We start from the raw sequence: 23464 nt of genomic DNA, 5'->3' as shown, positions 1-23464 counted from the left end.
GCCAAGAAGAAATAAAAGACAGAACAAAGCCATTTTGCAGATTTTCTGAATTCTCAGAAAGGTTTTGTCATAACCATAACCATGACATAACCTGTCAGAACCATGTCAGGGCTATGTCTTTGTTATCATCCATTTTTTGGGGGGTGGGGGGGAAAGTGCTTGATTGTAGCATCTAAGCATTTAGAGGTACTGGCCTTTGGTGGAAAACCAAGGCAGACACATTCCTGCCTGCATGATGATAGGCTAGAGCAGAAGACACAGACATGGTGTGTAACCTCAGTATAAGGTGATGAAAACTTTTGTGAAAGGAGAAATCAACGTGGCAAACTTCATGTCATCTTATTTTAAGATATTGCCGTGGCCACCCTAATTTTCAGCAATCACCACCCTGATCAGTCAGCAGCTAACGACATCAAGACAAGACCCTTCACCACCAAAGAAAGTACAGCTTGCTGAAGGCTCAGATGATTCTTAGTATTTTTTTTTTAGCAATAAAGTATTGTTAAATTAAGGTCTGTACTTTTTTAGACATAATGCTATTATATACTTTGTAGACTATGGTGTAGTATAAACATAACTTTTACATGTGCTAGGAAACCAAAAAGTTTGTGTGACTTGCTTTCTTGTGATATTGGTTTATTGCCACGGTCTGGAATTGAATCTTCATTATCTCCAGAGTCTGCCTATAACTGGTTTTCTGCTCACTCTTAGTGGCCATGACCTCCTCTTTCTTACTAAAACTCTCCTCCTCCTCTCTGTTGTTCCTCTGTGGTCCAGTTTGCTATGGTCTGATGTTGGTTTCCTCCTAAAATTCATATGTTGGAAACTAATGCCCAATGTGATCGTATTAAGAGGTGGGGCCTTTTAGGCAGTGATGTATGAGGCCCTGCTCTCATGCATGGGATTTGTGCCCTTATAAAGGAGGTTAAGGGAGCTGCCTTGCCCCTTCTACCATGGGGATACAACAACAAGTTTCCAGCTGTGAATCAAAGAGTGAGCCCTTGCCAGACACCGAATCTTCCAGTACCTTCATCTTGGACTTTTCAGCTACCAGAACTGTTATTTCTGTTACTTATAAATTACCCAGTCTATTTTGTTAGAGCAGACTAAATGGACTAAGACACAGCTTAAATACTACTTTCCTCTAGGGAACCTTCTCTCATCACCCCAGTGAGAACCAAACTCTCTCTGTAGAGGTCCTGAACATCTTCTATATCTTTAAACAAAGCTTTATCAATACAGAGGACCTACTGTGTGCCAGGCACTGTTCCTAGCACTGTAGATACCTCTAATGATAAAGCAGTCTCTTCCAGCGCAGGGCTCCCAATCTACTAGCTAGAGATGTGGCACTATATCCCACTTCACTCACACCACTTTCCCCTGTGGAAGCTTATGTATTTGTCTCCTCTCCCTGACTAGCTGCAAGACATTTTACCAAAGGGACTCATAGTTCCTGATACACTGTCCTGTACATAGTAATCCCTCAATAAGTATTCATTAACCCATAGAAGGCAGGATCTTGGTTAACAAATCCATTATGATTGGAGATGCAAAGTAAACACTATTCTTAAAATCAGGTTCAGGTCTAAGATCAATCATTTTAATTTGATCATTTTAATAGCTGTCTCCATAGTATATGTCCTGTATCTTAGTCCATTCAGGCTGCCATAACAAAAAAATACCATAGTCCAACTGGCTTAAACAAACATAGATTTATTTCTCACAGTTCTGGAGGCTGGGAAGTCCAAGATCAAGTTTCCAGCAGATTTGGTTCAGATTCCTGAATCATCTTCTTGCTATGTCCTCACACGGCGGAAAGGAAGACGAAGCTCTTTTGTAAGGGCACTAACCCCATTCACAAAGGCTCCATCCTCAACCAAATCACCTACTTATGGCTCCACCTCCTAACACCATCACATTGGAGGTTAGGATTTCAACATACGAATTTGTTGGGGGGTGGGGGGGTGTGAGGGGACACAAATAATGAGCCTAAGCAACCTGTTATTCCCCTTATGGCAGGGAATACAAGTATTTGATTGATAACTGTGAGACTAGAAGTAGTTGATTTAGAACTGTGAGATGCTAAAATGTTGTAACATAAAGGGTAATGATGGTTTAGGATGACAATTACAACTAGTCAAACGTTATAAACATGTTTCCAGTGTGAAAATAACTTTGCTTACTAAGGAATTACCTCTGTCTTGAGAGCTCTGCTTGAATGTGGAGTTGGAATAATAGGATGGAACGTCACCATCAAAGGCAGCAAGGGATTGGAAGGGTTACAGGCTCAAAATTTGGAGCATCGGTGAACTAGGCTATAAAATGTCAACAAACAAACATAAAAATAACAATGAAATACCTTGCACACATGCTTTCAAGCTGATTATTTTACGTATTTTTTTCTTCACCGGAGGAATCTCCTAGTTGGTTATCTTTTTCTGCTAGACTTGTCCTTTTATAAAGCTGTCTTTCTTGTTGAGCTTCATGTTTTTTCCATATTCAAAACTTTGAGAGTTCATCAATACATTCAAACTGGCAGAGAATGTATATTTTAAACCTGTAAGTCATTTTTTGAGCTAAAGATACCTATTTGATGAACTGATCATGACACAACTATATCTTTTAGGGGGGAGGACAGAATGAAATTTGTAAATAAACAACACTGTTAAGATTGTTTTATATCCAATTCAAATACTGACAGAAAATCATTCAAACCATAAAATCTGCCAGGCGCGGTGGTTCACACCTGTAATCCCGGCACTTTGGGAGGCATAGGCAGGCGGATAACCTGAGGTCGGGAGTTCGAGACCAGCCTGACCAACATGGAGAAACCCGTCTGGACTAAAAATACAAAATTAGCCAGGCATGGTGGTGCATACCTATAATCCTAGCTACTCGGGAGACTGAGGCCAGAGAATCACTTGAACCCGGGAGGTGGAGTTGCAGTGAGCCGAGATTGCACCATTGCACTCCAGCCTGGGCAACAAGAGCGAAACTTCGTCTCAAAAAGCAAACAAACAAACATAAAATCTGGACATAAGTAGGAATGAGGATATGTTTAACAGGAAAGGGACTTCTTTGTTTTACTCTGTACATCCAGAATCTAGCAAAGAACCCAGTATCTGGTGGACATTCAAGCAATTGTTGAATGAATGAATTTCTGTTCATCAAATCTAGTGCATTTGTCAGGTAGAAAGAGTTACAGAAATGAGGAATTAAGAGATGCTTAAGTAAATGATACCGTATACACAATTTTAAGTCACATAAATACTATACTAATAAGAACATAGGTTAAGGGTTTTCATTTTAAATGGCTTTTTGCTACTAAAATAATACAATTCATATTTATGATTTATCTATTTTGTCACGATTCTATGTAGATAATAAAAATAATATTTACTGTTCATCAAAATAAAAGTTGACAGGTAGTTTGCTAAGTTTTAGGTTTATAAAAATAGATATCTGCTGAAAATACCAATCCCAGTCTAAGACTTGAATTGGAAAGTTTTTCTCTAAAGTTATATTTTTCAGAATACTGGTGCTATGTGATAACTCATTTAGTAAAGCTTCCTGTAAGCTATTCTGGGCAGTTGATAGAAGTATTTTGAATGACCAGGATAATAGATTTTATCGTACTGACTTTCAACTATTTAATTTTGATCTAAATGAACTGTTGGACTAGTATATCCCTATTTTCACAAAATGCATAATCATGACTGCCAATTTTTCCATGACTAACTATACCCTGCCAGATGTTTCTTAGGTTCTGCTGAGTCACTTTTTTCCTTTTCCTCCAGGACTCTGTGTTCCTACTAACTCCTAATTCCCTCTGGCCTTTTCTCATACTTTGCCTTTTACCTGAATTTTGGGCAAAATGGTTTCATTGCTCTTTTTAGCATTTCACATGCATAAAATAAGTTTCTCTGAATTATTCTCAATTCTACTTGCTATCATATATCTTAACCTGTGTCTTTCCTGGAAGATAGACATTTTGAGGAATTTGTTTTAAAAAGTTATTCAGCCTTTGTTTGCAAGAAAAACTATCAACAACCTCATCACATGATGAAGTATATTCTGAATCACCGTAGAATCCAGTCTTTTGGGAAAATGCTAGCTAGTTTCCAAACTTCTGCATCTGGTTTCTGCTTCTCAGCTATCTCTCCTCCTGGTGAGATTTTCTGGTGGTGCAGAGATAGTTAATCACTGGTTAAACTGCTAGAGCTTGCTGTCGAGTGGTGCCTTTCCAGTCATGATGGATTTGTATTTTCTTACCAATCTCAGCATTATGAAACACTCACTGCCCGGCTCCTAGAAAGAGAGTTTTCAGTGACAGATTTCATCTCTTGAACACCAGTGAAATATTTGGCTGCACGCATAGTTTCATAAAGTATTCATTGACTCAAAAGGTATTAAGTGCCTATTATGTGCTGATGATTGTGGAAAGGGTTGAGAGAGGAAAAAAAACAGACAAAAAACCCAATCCAACAGGAAAGATTAACAGGTAAACACACAAGTGAGATTAAGTGAAGTTCTCAATGAAATTGAGTTGATAAAACTGGCAACAAGTACTATAAAAGTACAGAGGAAGGGCTGAAACATCTTTGCAGTCATTTTTAGACTTTTCATCAACCACATTTCATCACTGGTTATGCAAAGGGAACTCAGACTCTTCTACATGTCTCCTTGTCTGTTTATTTCAAGGACTAACCATCAGGATATTTCTGCCTAAGAACAATGAGTTCCCCAAACTGCAAGTATTTTCTATACTTTGTGTGCAGTTTTTGTGCAGTTTTGTACTTTTGTGCAGTTTTCGTACATGCAGAACATTTTCGAGTGCTTATGGATGGATTAATTAATCACTCATTTGATGGATTTACCACCCGGTCTTACTTTCTTCATTGGGAGTAAGAGAAAGCCTGGTGAGGGAAAGGAAAGCCCCTGGGGTCAGAAGACCAGATCTGCACTGTGTGGTTAGGCAAGCCAGTTTACTCAGATCAGCCCGCCACAGGGTCCTCATCCATAAAAGAATGTCTGTGAGGTCCTCTCCCACCCTCTGACATCCTAAAATCTAATCGGAAAGGGACTGGTCAAGCCAGAGAGATTATTGTTATAGTTTAGTAACTCTTTGAACTTCTCAGAGCCTCCAAGATAGATCATGGAGGAGGGAGTTGGTAACTGCTAAGCTTGACTTTACTGACAGGAGTAAAAAAATTGTGTTAAGGTTAGGGAATAATTTTAACAATCAATTTGTTCTTGTGAACACATTTCAACAGTGAAATTTTAGATATGTACCTTTTATAATCAACTGCTGTTTGGCACCATTAAAAAACTGATCTGGCCACAGTTAGATCAGTCAGGGAAAAACATTTCACAGTGAAATGTCATTTACCATGTTTTCTTCCTCCCTCTTCTTGAAAATAGTAATGATTTTAACATTTTAAAATCTTGAATAACATCATTCTGTACTTCCTAAAAAGCCTGTGCAGACACCCAACGAATTCTTCTCTTTCCTGTCTGACAATTTTAATGGATATACAAAATAAATATTCATCTAATTTGTCAATATTTAAGGCACATTTTATATCAAAATCCAATGGTAAACATTTTTCTTATCAAATGGCTGATCTTGACATTGTTTAAAACCCTATATGATTTCAGAAAAGTCAGTGACTCCAAGTGGAATTGCAACAGTTTCTTGGGTCTTGTAACAAACCTGAGGTGTAACTATTTCTCTTTAGCTACCTTCAATCCCAGAGAGCAAAGAATCACATCCCAGGTGGAGCTGAAGATCCCTTAGGGAAAATGTCTCAGGCTAGAGTCTGCATCAAAAGAGGCTTGCACGGCTTAGTTTTGCAAATATAAACTTTGTGGGTTTCAGAGCTGGCAGAGAGCTCAAAGAGGAAACCAGCAAGGGCAACTTTCTGCTTCGAGGAAGGCAAGTCCACAAGGGCTAAACCTGGATGCGCTATTTCAGTTCAGGCAAAGGGGGAACATTAAAATTTTGCACTGTTTTATTCTGTTAAAACAAGTGGTTCAGCAAGCTATATGAAATATGTATTTAGTATGCACTAAAATGCAAGACTGACTTCCCTGGGAAAACGTGGGAAAGAAGGAGAGAGGAAACAAACAATTCTTACACTAAGAATTATCCAGTCGTGTCTTGCGGGCAATCTAGAGTAATAATAATACAAACGACAGGAGATCCTTTGACAGGATGGCTTAAAATGCCACTCAATAGAATAAGAGTTGTTCTCATGCCTGGCAACTTTACAGCAAAGCCCAGAAGGAGAAGCCAGAAAATAATTTAGAAAAACCAAAGCTTAAAACCAGTGCCACACAAGTCTGATTACATTTTTCAATTTCATTTTTGGTTTCTCTGCCTTTGGGTGGAACTCAGTCCCACAGATGTCTTCTTCAATGTGAGAACCATCCTCTCTGGAACCACAGAGCTGCAGATGTCACGCTGGAATTCTCCCAGAGGCAAAATGCCAGATGTGAGGCTGCTCTTCCTCAGTCACTATCTCTGGTCGTACCGGGCGGTGCCCGGGCCAACTGACGCTCAGACCTGTGAGCCGAGCCGGTCACATCGTGGCTGACTCCGGCATTCGCACCGCCTTTCTCCTGTGCGACCCGCTAAGGGCCCCGCGAGGTGGGTAGGCCAGGTATTCTTACCCTCGTGGGGTAGAAGAAGCCATCGTGGCTGGGAGAGCGCCCTGCTCACCGCCACACGTTTACTTCGCTGCAGGTCCCGAGCCTCAGCCTCAGGTGGGCAAAGCGCCCGGGAAATGCCCTCCGCCGCCCGAGCGGAGCCCAGAGCCCGTGCTTTCTATTAAAGGTTGTAAATGCCGCCGCTCCCACTTTATCACCAAATGGAAGGGAAGAATCCTTCCAACGCGCCCTCCCTTTCCTGCCATAGACCTGCAGCCCACCTAAGCTTCACGTCGGAGTCGCGGGCCTGGGTTAATCCGAGGGCCTTGGGGGACCCGGGCCCCCGCCGCACCTAGACCCGCCTGCGTCCCCCAGGGCAGCTCCGCGCTCGGCAGCGCGGTTGAATCACTGGGGTGAGTCACCCCTTGCAGGGTCCCGGAGTTTCCTACCGGGAGGAGGCGGGGCAGGGGTGTGGACTCGCCGGGGGCCGCCCACCGCGACGGCGAGTGACCCGGGCCGGGGGCGGGGAGTCGGGAGGAGCGGCGGGGGCGGGCGCCGGGGGCGGGCAGAGGCGCGGGAAAGCTGGCTGCTGGCCCTTTATAGCGCGCGGGGCACCGGCTCGCCAAGACTCCGGGCTCCCGGCACCCCCTCGCACTCCCTCTGGCCGGCCTAGGGCGCCTGCAGCCCAACCTCCCCAGCCTCCGGGGCGCCACTGAACCCGCTCGATATCGCGGTCAACTCGTAGACATGGAGACCCCTGCCTGGCCCCGGGTCCCGCGCCCCGAGACCGCAGTCGCTCGGACGCTCCTGCTCGGCTGGGTCTTCGCCCAGGTGGCCGGCACTTCAGGTGAGTGGCACTGGCCCCTGGAAGCTCAGGGCGCGCCACGCGCAGGAGGGAGGAGACAGTCCCGGCTGACAGCGGGCTCGTCCTGGTTCCCTGGGGCGCCCATGTTGCCCCCCGCGCCTATGGGACTCGGCTGCGTTCACCCTGCCGGGCTTGAATGAACCCAGTCCCTTGGGCGCCGGCGGGAGTTGCAGGGAGGGAGTTGGCGCCCCAGACCCCGCTGCCCCTTCTGCTAGAGAGTTTTGCTCGGGGTGTCCAAGTAATTGGACTGTTGTTGCATAAGCGGACTTTTGGCTCCTGCTTTAACTCTGGGGAAAGGGCTTCCCAGTGATTTGCGACCTTCAATATAATAGGACTTGGGCTTGCGTCTGCACGTGTTGGCGTGCAGAGGTTTGGATATTACCTTTCATTATATGTGCATCTTCCCTTAATAAAGAGCGTCCCTGGTCTTTTCCTGGCCATCTTTGTTCTAGATTTGGGTAGAGGCAATCCAAACGGGCTGGATTGCTGCTTAGATTGGAGCAGGTACAACGTTGTGCATGCCGCCTATTTCTACACGGTGTTCGGTACCGCGTAGAGACTGGGGCCTGCTGCGTACTGGCAAAGCAGATCTTCATAATAAATTATCCTGATCCAGTACAGCCGACGGTGTGACAGGCCACACGAACATGGACCTCCGTGGAAGTTTCAGTATAGAGACATTTCAGATAAAAATGGAAAAAGTGAAGTTTGGCTTTTTTCATTTGTATGCAGTCCTAACTCTTGTCACACGTGTGGGATTTGCCTTTTTTCCATAACTTACTGAAAACCCTTCCTGGCGGGCTGAACCTGACTCTTCCTGAGCTGAGTCCTGGACTGGCACACTGATGGCCCTGGGCTCTTTCTAGTCAAGTTATAACAAGGCTTTGTCCATGAATAATTTCAAACGAAAATGTCAAGATCCTTGCCAGTGTCCTGGGATTACAAGGTGAATCTTGTCATGAAGAAATTCTAGGTCTAGAAAAAATTTGAAGATTCTTTTTCTCTTGATAATTCACTAATGAAGCTTTTGTTGTTGAAAAATAAAAAGTGAGGTTTATGGTGATGTCAGGTGGGAAGGTGTTTTATACATCAACACAGTCGAGTGCTGAGAAGTGCATGTAATAATAGCTGTTTCTCTGTTGCTTAAAGGCACTACAAATACTGTGGCAGCATATAATTTAACTTGGAAATCAACTAATTTTAAGACAGTTTTGGAGTGGGAACCCAAACCCATCAATCAAGTCTACACTGTTCAAATAAGGTAAGCTAGGTACAAAAAAAGAAAATTAAGCGTTTTGATGTTTCTACTCTCCTATGCTGAACGTTAATGTTCTTAAAGCTGATTTCTGGATGAAATTATTTAACAGATGACAAAGAAGCAGGGATTCATGGCAATTCGCTGGCCGGTGTCATACTCTATTAGGCCTGCAACATTTCCAGACCTTAAACTGATAGAACATTTTAATTGTTTTAATTGTTTTTGGAAATGATGGGAGAGTTCCTAAGTGAAGTATAAACTGTGGAGAGGTGAACCTTCTTGAGTAAGCACTGAAGTGTGCTTTGGGTCATGATAGATTAGTTGATCTCATCTAAACATTGATGTCTTTTTCTGTTGCTGTCTAGACTGTGAGCCATGTCTAACACCTTAGGGAAGAGGTGGGGAGGAATCCCAATGTATGCATTGCCCTTAAGCAGTGTTTGATTCATTTGTCTTTGGACTCCATGAATCGAAATTTGGTAGTATACATGATCTTAGTGGAGGAGGCCAAATATGTGACTCACAGAGCCTGGCAGAGCAGAAATACTCCGCTGTCTGTACCCTCTGGGTCTGGGGTGGCTCTGCTTCTTGATGCCTCAACTCTGATTGGCAGCTGTCCCCAGGAGCTGATAATTTAGCATATTCAATCTAAAGGTTATGTCTTCCTTGATGGTGTTCACCATATTCTTGGCAAGTGTTTGGTTTTTGAAATGTTCTAGGAGGCTTGGTAGAGATCTTATGAAATAGAGAATAGCTGTTGTGGAAATTATTTTAATGCTAATTATGTAAAGGTACAAAAGTATCACCAGCTAAAACGAAAGGTATTTTGTTGTTCTGTTTTGTTTTAGCTTGTGCCAGGCTTTTTACAGCATTAGGAATGCAACTTCTAGATACGATGGATATTTTAAGTGAATGTTCTTGTTTTTCAAAATGAACTTCATGACAGCAGTTGCCAAACCAGCAGGGAGAACTTGCCTGCATGTGTGCATGCATGTGTGGATATGTGTGGGGGCGCGGAGAGAAAGACGAAGGAATTTCATAACCTGAAATAATGATTACAGTTGTGGTCAAACTTGTCAAGTCAGATTTCACCAATTGAGAATTAGTAATTAATTTCTCTGATACAGGCCTGAAGTTTACCTTGGTAAACACTTTCCTTCTAGATGGCAAAAATTAGATTTTGAGAGGAATGCTTACCTCCTAAATATATTCAATCTAATATTTGAGGGACATGTGGGAATATATTTACGATTCACCTGCTTTTTAAACATAAGCCTTTGTTAACTATAAGTTCTTGAACTTTATAAGGCTGCTGTTATTTAAATGAGCACAGCTTCTGATCTGCAAACATCAGAGTGCAGGGCTACAGCTTGGGGGATGCCAGCCGACTCAGGGTGGTCCTGTGGACCGGACAGTCCCTTGCTGCTGTGCTGGAGGGCCTGGGAGCTTTTCTATCAGCCTGCGCCTGAAGCGTCCACTCTTCTTGCCCACCCCAGGAATAAATGAGATTCCTGGTTAAAAAGGACCAGAGCAGTCATTTTACAGATGAGGAAACTGTTGCTCTGGAAAGTGAGGGATTTATTCATGACTACACTGATGGTAAGTGCCCATGTCAGGTCTGGAACCAAGGTCTACCCAGTATCCACACACCCCTTAGATGGCTCTGTTACAGTCTGATGGGAGGCCACAAAGCAGGAGGAAGAAGGAAAGCCTTGCCCACTGAATCTCTTCAGTGGGGCTTCCTCCCTGCCTGTTTTCCCTCCCTACAGTTAGCATCTTAAGCAGCTGCCCCTCTTCCCTCCCCACTGCTCTCACTACTGCAGCCTGGCTCCAGCCGCCGGACACTACTGCTATGCAGAAGCCGCTGCTTTGAGCTCCAACTGCATTTTTCACCTTTGCTAACAGTTTTCAGTGGTGGTTGGGAAATGTTATTGGCTTAAGCCTTAGCACAAACCATCACCTGTGATATTCATTCCATAGAAATGTTCTGAATTCTAAAGCTGAATTTACAAAGCTTCTGGAAAACAACCTGCAACCACATTAGTGACTGAATTTTTTAGTCAACTCAGAGTTCCAAATCAGAGGGTTTTGCAATGCCTGGAGGAACCTTGGAGGCTTTTAAAGTGTTAACGCTATTAACGGCACTCAGAGGGATTTTCTACAGGATTGCTCCTTCATTACCTGTTCACACAGTTACAACTTACCATGGTACTGTATAAATCCTTGTGCTGAATTTTGCTGTAGAGTATGTGGCCCCTGCTGTGAGCTGGGAGGAACCAAATATTGTATCTCTATGGTACATAGAAAGCCCTAGGAGACTTTCTCCTGTTATCTGAACAACTATTTGCTATAGTGATAAAAAGGAAACAGCATAGTCTCATTTGCTTTTTGAAATGGAAATGATATAATAAAACACATTTTGGTCATTCTGGAACAAAATAGCCTCTCTACTTTTATCACATAAAATTAAATAAATAGAAACCAAAATATTTCAATATCAATCTTAGTTTGTGCACTTTAGGATAAAGAATGTGTTTACCCAAATCCTTTTGGCCTGGTTACTTAGTTCAGATTTTGAAAGAAAATATATTTATGGGTTTTATGTGTGAATTTAGACAATGGCATTCACATGGTGCCTCGTTTTCCCCAAGATTATGTATTAATTCAACCTGTAAATACAAACCATCTAATAGTCAGCGAGACCCTACAGCCCTGTTGCTTGACAGAGCACACAAGGGCACGCACCCCTCGTACCAGGCCGACTGTGTTCATAGTAACAGCATCATGGAGGAACTCATGCTGGGGGACAGGGGAGGGAAATGTAAATGCTCAGCAGGGAGAGCTGGAGATTCCTGGAGCAGGTGGAGTTGGGACCTGGCCTTGAACGATGGGTCTGCCTCTGGTAGTCAGTAATGCCAAAGGGAAGAGCAGCATAACTGTCACTTTCTATGGGACAGAAGCGTGTGAATCAAGTTGCAGTGACACTTCACCTATTTATTATTTTGGTCATTTAGAAGAATTTCATTTTAGAAGTCCTTTAAATCATTTCCCCTTCAATGACATCTCACAAAAGAACGATCTGTCTTTAGTTTTTTAGTTTCAGACTTTGTTAGACAGATACTACCTGTACTGTCATTCTGTAATCTTGGTTGGGATGGATTCGCATCTTGCAAAAGCAAGGGAGGCATGTAGTATAATGGGGCAAACAGACCCAGCTCTGCCACTGGTTAGGTATGTGACCTTCTGCAAGTTGCTTAGTGTCTGTGAGCTTCAATGTCCTCACAGATAAGAAAGATCCAATACCTTCTTGGAAGAATTATATCAAATGAAGTAACATGAGTAAACGGTCCAGTAGAGTACCTGGCATACAGTGGAGTCAATGAATGATTAATAATAGCATTAATAGTGGTCATGAGAGAATATATGTATAACATGTTATTATATAGACTATTCTACATAGAATATAGAACGTGATATAACAAACTATATGATATGATATAATAAGTAGACTATAGTAAACAACCTCACTTTGTCTCAGTTGCCTCTTCTTGATGGAAAACTGCTCTTTCTCCCCTGTAACCATGACAGAGCATCTACATTCTAAGGAAGATATTTAACAAAATGGTTAAGAGTACAGATCCACGAGTCAAATAGCTATCTGGTTCAAAGTCCAGCTGTGTGATTTTGAGCTAGTCACCCAATCTCACTTTGTCTCAATTGCCTTATTTGTAAAAACAGGGCAAATTACAGAGCCATCCCCTGGGTTGCTATGGGGACTCAAACATGCATCCCAAGTGCTCAGTGTTGCTAGGTATGATGACTCACACCTGTAAATTCAGCACTTTGGGAGGCTGAACAGAAGGATCAGCCTGGGCAACATAGCAAGACCCCATCTCTACAAAACAATGCTGAAAAAAAAAAGCAAAGTGCTCGCACAGTAACTGCATCATGAGGGTTGATTGCAGGGCTCCTGATGTTAGCACAGAACACCACAGCCAAGAAGCAGTCTATCCTGTTGGGTGCAAATTGTAGTGTTCCATTTATTTTTCTTCCTTCTTTTCTTTCTTTAGTACTAAGTCAGGAGATTGGAAAAGCAAATGCTTTTACACAGCAGACACAGAGTGTGACCTCACCGACGAGATTGTGAAGGATGTGAAGCAGACGTACTTGGCACGGGTCTTCTCCTACCCAGCAGGGAATGTGGAGAGCACAGGTTCTACTGAGGAGCCCCCATATGAGAACTCCCCAGAGTTCACCCCTTACCTGGAGAGTAAGTCACTTGGGCTGTACCACTATTCATTCTTGTTATAAACGTCTGAATATTCTTGTGATCTTATACCTTTAGGGGCTACTAAGTCAAAAATATTTACTATTTTTTTCTCGGAAACTGGTACGTAACACAGCCCTCTTCACACATTCCAGATGTGGTAGGAGGTTCACAGAATATGAACTTTGGAGCTGATGACAGTGTCATCAAGTAACTTTCTCCCCGAGTCTGTCCCCAGACCCTGTTACTGTCCTCAGTAACCAGCTGAATGTGTGTTGGCAGAGGGCAGGCCAGGGAAGGGGGTAGGGATAGGAAATCCACCAAGGCCGGGGTTTTAGCTTTTCCCTATATGTATCATATATCCTGATTTTTCTGTCCCATTATCATACCAAAAATCCCGGTTAAGGATTTTTCCCAAATGGTCATAAATCGATGAGGAAAGTCCATGGCTTCCCTCTGAGCCCATCATTAGCCTAATTATGCTGACCTTTTCCAATCACTTGGCCATGATTTGAGTTCCATGATGTGCCAGCACCTGCTCAGCCATCTGCCTGTCACCCTCGTTCTGCTTTTGGGAAGGTGGAATACTTTCCTCCTCAGCCTTTGCCCCTGTAAGCTGGCCCTAGGAGCCAGTAAGAGAATGAAGAGAATTCCTGTCAGATAGGAGATGTAAATTCTTTTGCCGCAACTGTGGCTCTGAGCTAGGCATTTCAGATAAACGCATGCAGCACATTGAGTAGAGTGACATGAGCTTCTCTTGTAAGGCCAGCTGGTTAGAATGAAGGTGTTGTGTTAGTGTTAGGCCCAGCGAGAGAGAACAGTTTCTCAAGGTAGGAAAGGTGAGGAGAAGGGGTGGACAGACAACCAACCAACCATCCTCCTCTGGTATCTACTTTGAGGGTTGAAATAGGGGGCCTGACCCTAGGTGAATGTGGCTACCTTCCCAGAGCCCCCATTTGCAAAACCCTCCAGACCCCTGGGTGCTTCTGCCTGTGTCTCTTGTGGCACCAGGGAAGAATGTAGCGGCGTCAGCAGTCCCTCTGGTGACAGCGGCATGGTTGACATTCATTTCACCCCTAGTTAATGGCATCCTCATGATTCTCTTTTATATTAATAGTCCTTGAGTTTTTTTGTAAGCTACTTCAAATCCTTTGTTGGTGCAAGATAGAAAATATTTTATATGTTTGTTTTGCATGTGCACATGCATATTTGGCCTGTGAATTGATGTTTGTTTTCCTGTCATTTAACCAAAGCATATGAGATAATTGAGCCATTGTAGAGACCCAGTGGTTAAATCAGCTTCTCGAGGTACCAAGGACATTTCCTGGGCTTTCTGATAGCCCTACAATTTTTTGGACCTAAAATGTTGTAGTTTATGCTACCACCCTGTTCAATATAGTAGCCACTAGCCACATGTGGCTGTTGACCACTTGAAATATGGCTAATGCTGTAAGTATAAAGTACACACTGGAACTTAAGAAGTGTAGAATATCTCAAAACTTTTTAATATTGATTACATGTTAAAATGATTATATTCCACATATATGCAGTTGACTCACGCAATGCATGGCTGAGAGGCACCAACTCCCTGTGCAGTTGAAAATCCGAGTATAACTTTTGACTCCCCAAAAACTTAACTACTAATAGCCTATGTATTAGTTGACTGTTGACTGGAGCCTTACCAATAAGATAAACAGTCAACACACATTTTGTATGTTGCATGCATTATATACTGTATTCTTACAATAAAGTAAGCTAGAGGAAAGAAAATGTTATTAAGAAAATTATAAGGAAGAGAGGCTGGGCATGGTGGCTGACACCTGTAATCTCAGCACTTTGGGATGCTAAGGTGGGTGGATCATTTGAGGTCAGGAGTTCAAGACCAGCCTGGCCAACATGGTGGAACCCCATCTCTACTAAAAATACAAAAATTAGCCGGGCGTGGTTGTGGGTGCCTGTAATCCCAGTTACTCGGAAGGCTGAGGCAGGAGAATCACTTCAACCCAGGTGGAGGAGGTTGCAATGAACCAAGATTGTGCCACTGCACTCCAGCCTGGGTGACAGAGCTAGACTCTGTCAAAAAAAAAAAAAAAAAAAAAAAAAGAAAGAAAGAAAGGAAGGAAGAAAGAGAGAAAAGATGATTATAAGGAAGACAAAATATATTCACTATTAATTAAGCAGAAGTGGATCATCATAAAGGTGTTCATCCTCATCATCTTCATGTTGAGTAGGCTGAGGAGGAGGAGGAGGAGGAGGAGGAAGAAGAGGAGGGGCCATGGCAGGAGAAGAGGTGGAGGAGGTAGAAGGAGGCAGGCACACTTGGTGTAACTTTTATTGAAAAAAATTTGCATATAAGTGGATCCACAGAGTTCAAACCCATGTTGTTCAGGGGTCAATTATCTTTGGTTAAATAAAATGTATTATGAAAATTAATTTCACCTGTTCCTTTTTGCTTTTTCTAATGTGACTACCAGAAAATTTAAAATGATATCTGAGACTCCATTGTCTTCCCCTTGGACAGCACTGCCACAGAATGTCTTAGGATTCAGCTCCGGGCTGCTGTGCCTGCTTCTCTCAGGGAGCTGGTTCTATGTAGATGTTTTATATGAGAGATAATTAAGTTGTCAATTGTGAAAATGAAACAGGATTTAACTTTGTATCGAATTCTTTGGTTCTAACCAAGCTCATTTCCTTTGCTTCAGCAAACCTGGGACAGCCAACAATTCAGAGTTTTGAACAAGTGGGAACAAAAGTAAATGTGACAGTACAAGATGAACGGACTTTAGTCAGAAGGAACGACACGTTCCTAAGCCTCCGGGATGTTTTTGGCAAGGACTTAATTTATACACTCTATTATTGGAAATCTTCAAGTTCGGGAAAGGTGAGAATTTTTTAATTTGTTTTTATGACCTGTTTTAAATTGTGGATACTTGGGTTTTACAGCCCATTTCTTCCCCAATTCAAAAATAGCAGAACAGGGTTGTTGAGAAGGTGGTGGAGTAGAAGGGGTGGGGAGGGGTGGACAACAGGCCTGGTCTTACCTGTGACTCTCCATTACCTTGTGACTCTGGGCAGGGCCCCCTCAGAGCCCCCAGGTTCCTCAGCCAACCGCTGGATCAGGCCATCTCTAAAGGTCCCCTACGCTCACATTTCTCCCTCTATTGAGGATCCCGGGCACAAAATGTGTTTTTGTTCAATGTATAATACTCCCTTCCTTTTTCTTTTACTGCAGATGTCTTCTAAAGGGGCTAAATAGGGTTCAATATGCCTAAATTGGATGTTCTCAGTCTTGGAAAAGGCATTTTTAGCAGTGATCAAGGGAAACTGATTAGTGAAGTCACTTCTAATCCTTCACGTGTCAGCTATGTTCATGTACACTTTGCTTAGAACCTAGGATTTTACTTCTGCAGTGACTTAAGGAAGGGGAAAGAATTGACTCTGAGCCCAGATGAATTAAGAACTCTATCTTTTTACAGAAAACAGCCAAAACAAACACTAATGAGTTTTTGATTGATGTGGATAAAGGAGAAAACTACTGTTTCAGTGTTCAAGCAGTGATTCCCTCCCGAAGAACAGCTAACCGGAAGAGTACAGACAGCCCCGTCGAGTGTATGGGCCACGAGGAAGGGGAATTCAGAGGTGAGTGGCTCTGCCGGCCATTTGCGTGGGGGTGTGGGTGCCTTCTGGAGGAGTAGCTCCACCCTCAGGGCTGGGATGTACTTCCTTGGTTAAATATTCAGGAAGACAAACTGCCTGGAGGTTTTTTTGTTGTTGCTTGTTTTGGTTTTGGTTTTGCTCTTGGTGACTCTTAAGATTTTGGACATTTAGAAATGCTTCTGTGTTGTTTGAGCCCCTGTATTAGCAAGGGTTTTCTTGAGCACCTACCGTGTGCTAAGCCCTCTGCTGAGCCCTGGATACACAAACTATGTTTAGGATTTAGCATCAAGTCACAGATTTCCCTGGGCATTTTTTCATGCTTAAATTCTAATTCTGTGGTGGCTTCTGGACCAGCTGCAGCAGGACCCGGTAGACATTTGTGAGTACCCTCTGTCGCCACAGAGGCTATAGAGTCTAACCCATCAAGGGAAGGGATTGAGTATATCAGATATACCCGCATGCATGTGTGCATATGGCTGACACATGTGTGTCCACGCGTGTGCAGATGTTGGGAGCTCAGGCACATTGTGCGGGGAACGGTCCCTAACCAGAAGTGCTGTGGGCATTCAGACGTGCAGGAAGCTGCAAGCCTGTGCATCTTGCTCCATGCCTTACAGGGAAAGTATTCTGAGTACTTTCAGTGAAGAAAAGAGTCAGGGGATATAAACGATGGCTTATGCAGGGTGTGGTGGCTCACACCTGTAGTCCCAGCACTTTGGGAGGCCCAGGCAGGCAAATCTCTTGAGGTCAGGAGTTCAGGACCAGCCTGGCCAACATGATAAAACTCCAGCTCTACTAAAAATACATAAAGTAGCTGGGCATGGTTGCACGTTTCTGTAGTTCCAGCTACTCAGGAGGTTGAGGCAGGAGAATTGCTTGAATCTAGGAGGCGGAGGCTGAAGTGAGCTGAGATTGCATCACTGCACTCCAGCCTGGGTGACAGAGCGAGACTCCATCTCACTTAAAAAAAAAAAAAAGAAATGATGGCCTAGCTCCAGGTGAAGATGCGATTTGAACATTTTAAAACACTTTAAATAAACTGTTCTCTCCTGTTTATTGCCACTGATGGGAGAGGTTTCTCTTTACCTCTGGTCCTGCTTCCCTCTGGGCCATCCTACCCACAGCCTTCAGTCATTGTCCTAAAGCCTAGCTCTAATTCCACTGCCTCTCCTTTTGTGCACACACACTTCTCTGCTTCCTTGGCCCTTCTCTATCTTGGAGAGGCATTTCAAATGCCACTTCCAGCAGGAAGCCTTCCTACTGCACCAACTAGTTGCTATCTCTTTGTCACCCGACTCCTGGTAGCACTTTGGATATCCCACTTTGCACTTAGGGTTCACCTTCTACCATAATCATTGCCATCAATCTCAGCATCGTTTTTAGGCACTTCTTTCCAGCTGTTGTTCTTAACTCCAACTACATATCTTTTCTGGACTGCACATTATTCAGTTTATTAAATGCCCATTAAATGTGTTTAGCCATTGTCAATTACTCTGAAATGTTCAGGGTTTGACAAATTCTTTCCTAATCTAAGTGTGGTGGAAAGAGTGAAAGAAAGAAATTTCAAATTGCACAAAAATAGGATGGTGTAATTTGGGGTTATGCCCTCAATTTTGCCCACTGATAAATGGGATTTGAGCTCTCCAAGTTGACTAGATGCCCTTTATTTTTCAGAAATATTCTACATCATTGGAGCTGTGGTATTTGTGGTCATCATCCTTGTCATCATCCTGGCTATATCTCTACACAAGTGTAGAAAGGCAAGAGTGGGGCGGAGCTGGAAGGAGAACTCCCCACTGAATGTTGCATAAAGGAAGCACCGTTGGAGCTACTGCAAATGCTGTATTGCACTGTGACTGAGAACTTTTAAGAGAATAGAATACATGGAAACACAAATGAGTATTTCAGAGCATGAAGACCCTGGAGTTCAAAAAAAGCTCTTGATACGACCTATTATTACCATTAGCATTCTGGTTTTGACATCAGCATTAGTCACTTTGAAATGTAACGAATGGTACTACAACCAGTTCCAAGTTTTAATTTTAACACTATGGCACCTTTTGCACATAACATGCTTTAGATTATATATTCCGCACTCAAGGAGTAACGAGGTCATCCAAGCAAAAACAAATGAGAAAATGCCTTAAAAATCCTGGGTGGACTTTTGAAAAGCTTTTTCGTTTTTTCTTTTTTTTTTTTTTTTGAGATAGAGTCTCGTTCTGTTGCCCAGGCTGGAGTGCAGTGGCATGATCTCAACTCACTGCACCCTCCGCCTCTTGGGTTCAAGCAATTCTCTGCCTCAGTCTCCTGAGTAACTGGGATTACAGGCACCCGCCACCACACCCAGCTAATTTTTGTGTTTTTAGTAGAGATGGGGTTTCACCATCTTGACCAGGCTGGTCTTGAATTCCTGACCTCAGGTGATCCACCCGCCTCGGCCTCCCAAAGTGCTAGGATTACGGGCGTGAACCACCGTGCCCAGCCTAAAAGCTTTTGAGAGGCTGACTTCAATCCATGTAAGAAAGTAAAATGGAAATTGGGTGAATTTCTAGGACTTTTCTAACATATGTCTGTAATATAGTGTTTAGGTTCTTTTTTTTTTTTCAGGAATACATTTGGAAATTCAAAACAATTGGCAGACTTTGTATGAATGTGTTAAGTGCGGGAGACGTCGGTATTCTGGGCACCTTCCTAATATACTTTACAGTCTGCACTTTCACTGACTGAAGTGGCATTAAACATTTGAGAGCTAACTCTATTTTTATAAGACCACTATACAAACTACAGAGTTTATGATTTAAGGTACTCAAGGCTTCTATGGTTGACATTGTATATATAATTTTTTAAAGGGTTTTCTATATGGGGATTTTCTATTTATATAGGTAATATTGTTCTATTTGTATATATTGAGATAATTTATTTAATATACTTTTATATAAATAAAGGTGACTGGGAATTGTTACTGTTGTACTTATTCGATCTTCCATTTATTATTTATGTATGGTTTGGTGTTTGTATTACTACTACAGTAAACGACTAAAATTGTCAGTGGCTTATAACAACGTATCTTTTTCACTTATAATACATATTGGTGACTGTAGGCTGACTGCACCTCTTCTCAATGTCTTCTCATTCTAGGATGCAAACCAATGGAGAAGCCCCTAATTAGGTCAGGGCAGAGGGAAAAACAAAAAACTGGTAGAAACCGGCAACCACAGCTTCAAGCTTTAAGCCCATCTCCTACTCTTCTACTCTATACAGGCCCATTGTCACTTCTGTTCCCATGCTGCTGCCCCAAGCGAGTGACCAAGCCTGACAATACTTTGCCTACTGGAGTCATCACAAGGCACATGACAGGGGGCAGCGATGTGGTCTTACAGGGAAGGGAAAAGATAATGCTCTCTACTGCAGACTTAGAGAGGTTTCTTCCCATTGGCAGTAGTTTGACTCATTGGAGATGAGAAAAAAAGAAACATTCTTGGGATGATTGTATTGAAAGAAAATTAGGTAAAAGGACAATATAGGATAGAGAGAGATACAAGTGGAATGAGATCTCTAGAGTCAATTAAAAGCAAGCTAGATTGAGAGCTCTTGGAGGGCAGGGACTGGGCCTAGCTCATGGTTTATAGCTTTTGAGGGTGACTGCACAGTGGACTCAGTCAGTCATGGCTGAATTGAGTTGACTTTATTATCTCTAGAATGTAGTTATTCATTCAAATGCAAAACAGCCTTATTCTCTGAACTGTAGTAAAAGAGGATTCTAACTAGAGATGAAAAAGGTTCTTGGCACCTACTGGGCCACAAAACTACTTTTGCTTCCCACTGTGGAAGGGGGCACTGTTACCATCTAGGAAAAACATCCAGATGGCACAACTACTCAGAAGTGGTTCCGCAAAGAAATTGAACAAGCATTCAGATGAGCAGCCTCAGCTCACTACGTAGCTATGAACAAATTTTAAGTCCATTTTGTTCCTTTGCACCAAAGAAATTGAACATTGTCAATAAAATTCCAAGCATGAACTGTTTTATGTAATACCACATCCTAAGGAAGAATGCCTGAAACAAACCTTTGATATCCTCATAAAAATGATAGCCATTTTGGAGAAACCACAGACCAGTGGTTGGTTTTGTTTATTATTATTATTATTATTATTATTTTTTTTTTTTGCCATCAACACAGATGCTGGAGAGGCTGAATCTTGCACTGTTGTAGTGTTTTGTTATACCAGAGAAAAGGGATGTGTTTGCAGCAGAGTCAACAAAAGAGAAACTGGCATGGGGGCACATCCTCAAGGAAGGGTGCTTCAACCATTATCTCGAATTCCTGTTCACATGGGTCTACCTGGGACAAAGAGCTTAGCGCATTACATGAGGAGGCAAAACAAGCTACAGCAGAAGGTGCCTATCCAGATACTTCCCTGCCAGGATTAATTAGAGCATTATGTAATTTCTTGGCCTCATTATCTAAGGAATTTGAATTATTCCACTAAGGAAAACACTGGCAGGTTGAAAACAGGTCTGGGTGCTAATGAGGAATCTGGCTGACCACAAGGAAGGGATTCATTATAGACAGGAATGAGGCTGAACTGCAATAATCAGAAAGCTTCCACACAGCAAATGTTAACCACTCCCTACTTTGCCACATCCCTCCGCATTGCTGAGACCTACCAGCCACTACTAAAAATCAGCACTGTGATTGACACTGGAGCAGAAACCATACTACAGACTGTTGGCTGCTATCCAGAAACTGCCGCCCTCCAGTGGACCAAATTATACTTCATTACTTGACCAGTAATGTACCCCATAGAGCTAATTGTCAGTAAACCAAACTATCACGCATTCTTTGTTTTGTTTTGTTTTTGTTGTTTTGTTTTGTGAGACAGAGTCTGGCTTTGTTGCCAGGCTGGAGTGCAGTGGTGAGATCTCGGCTCACTGCAGCCTCTGCCTCCCAGGTTCAAGCAATTCTTTTGTTCCTCAGCCTCCTGAGTTGCTGGGATTACAGGTGTGAGCCACCACGCCTGGCTAATTTTTGTATTTTTAGTAGAGATAGGGTTTTGCCATATTGGCCAGGTTGGTCTCGAACTCCTGACTTCAAGTGATTCACCCACCTTGGCCTCCCAAAGTGCTGAGCCACCGTGCCCAGCCCTTTCATGCATTCTAAAGATATTTTTCCAATGTTAAATTATTAACTGAATTTGGCTTACATATAAGAAACTAAGACTCATGAAATCCAAACACATTTTAGCTTAGTTATAGCTGATGGCTTATAATCTAAGGAACTGCCCCTTAAACAATTATCTCTATTCATCAAATGGTGAATAAACTCATTCCCAAATGCTCTTTTAATCTGTTCTATGATATGTGTATTTAATTGTGTGATTTTCCTCCAATAGTTGTTTGGAAGGTTTATTACTGTTATGACATCGTCTGACTTTTGTTCAGATACTTAGAATGAATGCTTATGCTCTCCTTTCCCAGAGCCCTTGCTTTTCAACTGTGATCTAGGTGATTCCAGCTTTGCCAGTCAGCACATTCCTTCTTCACGGCTGCAAAAATTGGTAGGCATGTGACCTAACCAAGCCTAAGAAGAGTGTATACCAAGGCTTTCTCTGGGAATGGCAGGATGCTCTTTCTTGATGAACATAATGAAGAGACGTAGCCACAAGAGCTGCTGGCAGCCGTCTTGAGACCACAAAGGGAGCCAGCTTTACGTGGAGCTGACATATTGGAGAGCAGTGCAGAGCAATGGTAAAAAGTGAAGTCTTTGCTTTTCATTCATTTGGCAAGACCTTCGAATGTCACATTTGTTTCACATGTGTTTGTAATCACTCTTTGAGACATGTTATAGAGGACTGCTTAAAAAAAAAAGAAAGAAGTGAAGTCTTTGGTGACAGCACCAAGCTGCTAGATCAAGCCTTGCTCAAAGTCCAACCCATGGACTTCTCACTGGACATCACCTGACTAATTATTTAAGCGAGCTGAGTCAGTTTTTCTGTTCCTTGCAGTCAAAAGCACCCTACCCTGCTGTATAAGCACTGACCATCGAATATCAACAGAAAGAGAAGGTGCCTAGAACGTGAATTTCCAGTGTAAAATAACATTTCATTTTCATGCCTTTTCAGTTACTTAATGACTGCCCCCTAAAATTATCCCTTCATTCCAGCCATGTAAATTCTCCCGTATTATTTGATCACTCCTAGCAGAAGGTAAATATCCTGTATTATTTTCTATCTTATAAAAAACAAACTTCCTTTGATCCCTGGAATCCCTCATCTGGATTTTCTCCTTAACTTCCTTTTCCCTCTTGGACACCATCTTCTTTCCAACTTCTAAATATTGGATTATCTTAGTGCTTGAACTAAGATAATTAGTTCTCATTAGTTCTCTCATTCTCTAACAATAATCACTCTCTAGGTAATATATTCAAGTCCATGGCACCATTATTGAGTTCTATCATGCCAGATGCCCATAATATCTAGACGCGGATGACTCCCAAATACATGTCACAGTTCCCAACCTCTTTTCCGAACTCCAGAGCTGCACTGTTGATCCAAATACTTACACCAACTCTCTCCTTGGATAGCTAACAGGCATCTTAATCTCAATACACGCAAAGAGAATCTTTAATTTCTCCCAAACCCAAAACTTGTTCTCCCCCAGTCTTTCCCATTTTAAGAAACAGCTACCATTGGCTCAGGCCAAAACTTCTTGGTGTTATCATTGACTTCTCTTTCTTCTCCCATGCCACATTCAATCCATCAGTTAAGCC

At 42.5% G+C, this 23464-nt stretch overlaps 1 protein-coding gene across 2 annotated transcripts; it reads left to right on the top strand.

The window, feature by feature from the left end:
- The first annotated feature begins 7174 nt into the window (after positions 1-7174).
- On the top strand, positions 7175-19665 carry F3 (coagulation factor III, tissue factor). Of its 2 annotated transcripts, XM_010385134.2 has the most exons (6): positions 7175-7495; positions 8663-8774; positions 12842-13041; positions 15741-15919; positions 16515-16677; positions 18370-19665. In XM_010385134.2, exons 1-6 carry the CDS (start codon positions 7396-7398, stop codon positions 18504-18506), a joined length of 891 nt encoding a protein of 296 aa, XP_010383436.1. In that variant the 5' UTR covers positions 7175-7395; the 3' UTR covers positions 18507-19665. The 2 variants fall into 2 exon arrangements, with proteins under 2 accessions (XP_010383436.1, XP_010383437.1); XM_010385135.2 differs by lacking the exon at positions 16515-16677 and having other exon boundaries at positions 18370-18495.
- The last annotated feature ends 3799 nt before the right edge of the window (positions 19666-23464 follow it).

Source organism: Rhinopithecus roxellana, chromosome 8, assembly GCF_007565055.1.
Source record: "Rhinopithecus roxellana isolate Shanxi Qingling chromosome 8, ASM756505v1, whole genome shotgun sequence".
Taxonomy (NCBI): Eukaryota; Metazoa; Chordata; class Mammalia; order Primates; family Cercopithecidae; genus Rhinopithecus; species Rhinopithecus roxellana.
This window is presented reverse-complemented; position numbering and strand designations above follow the sequence as displayed.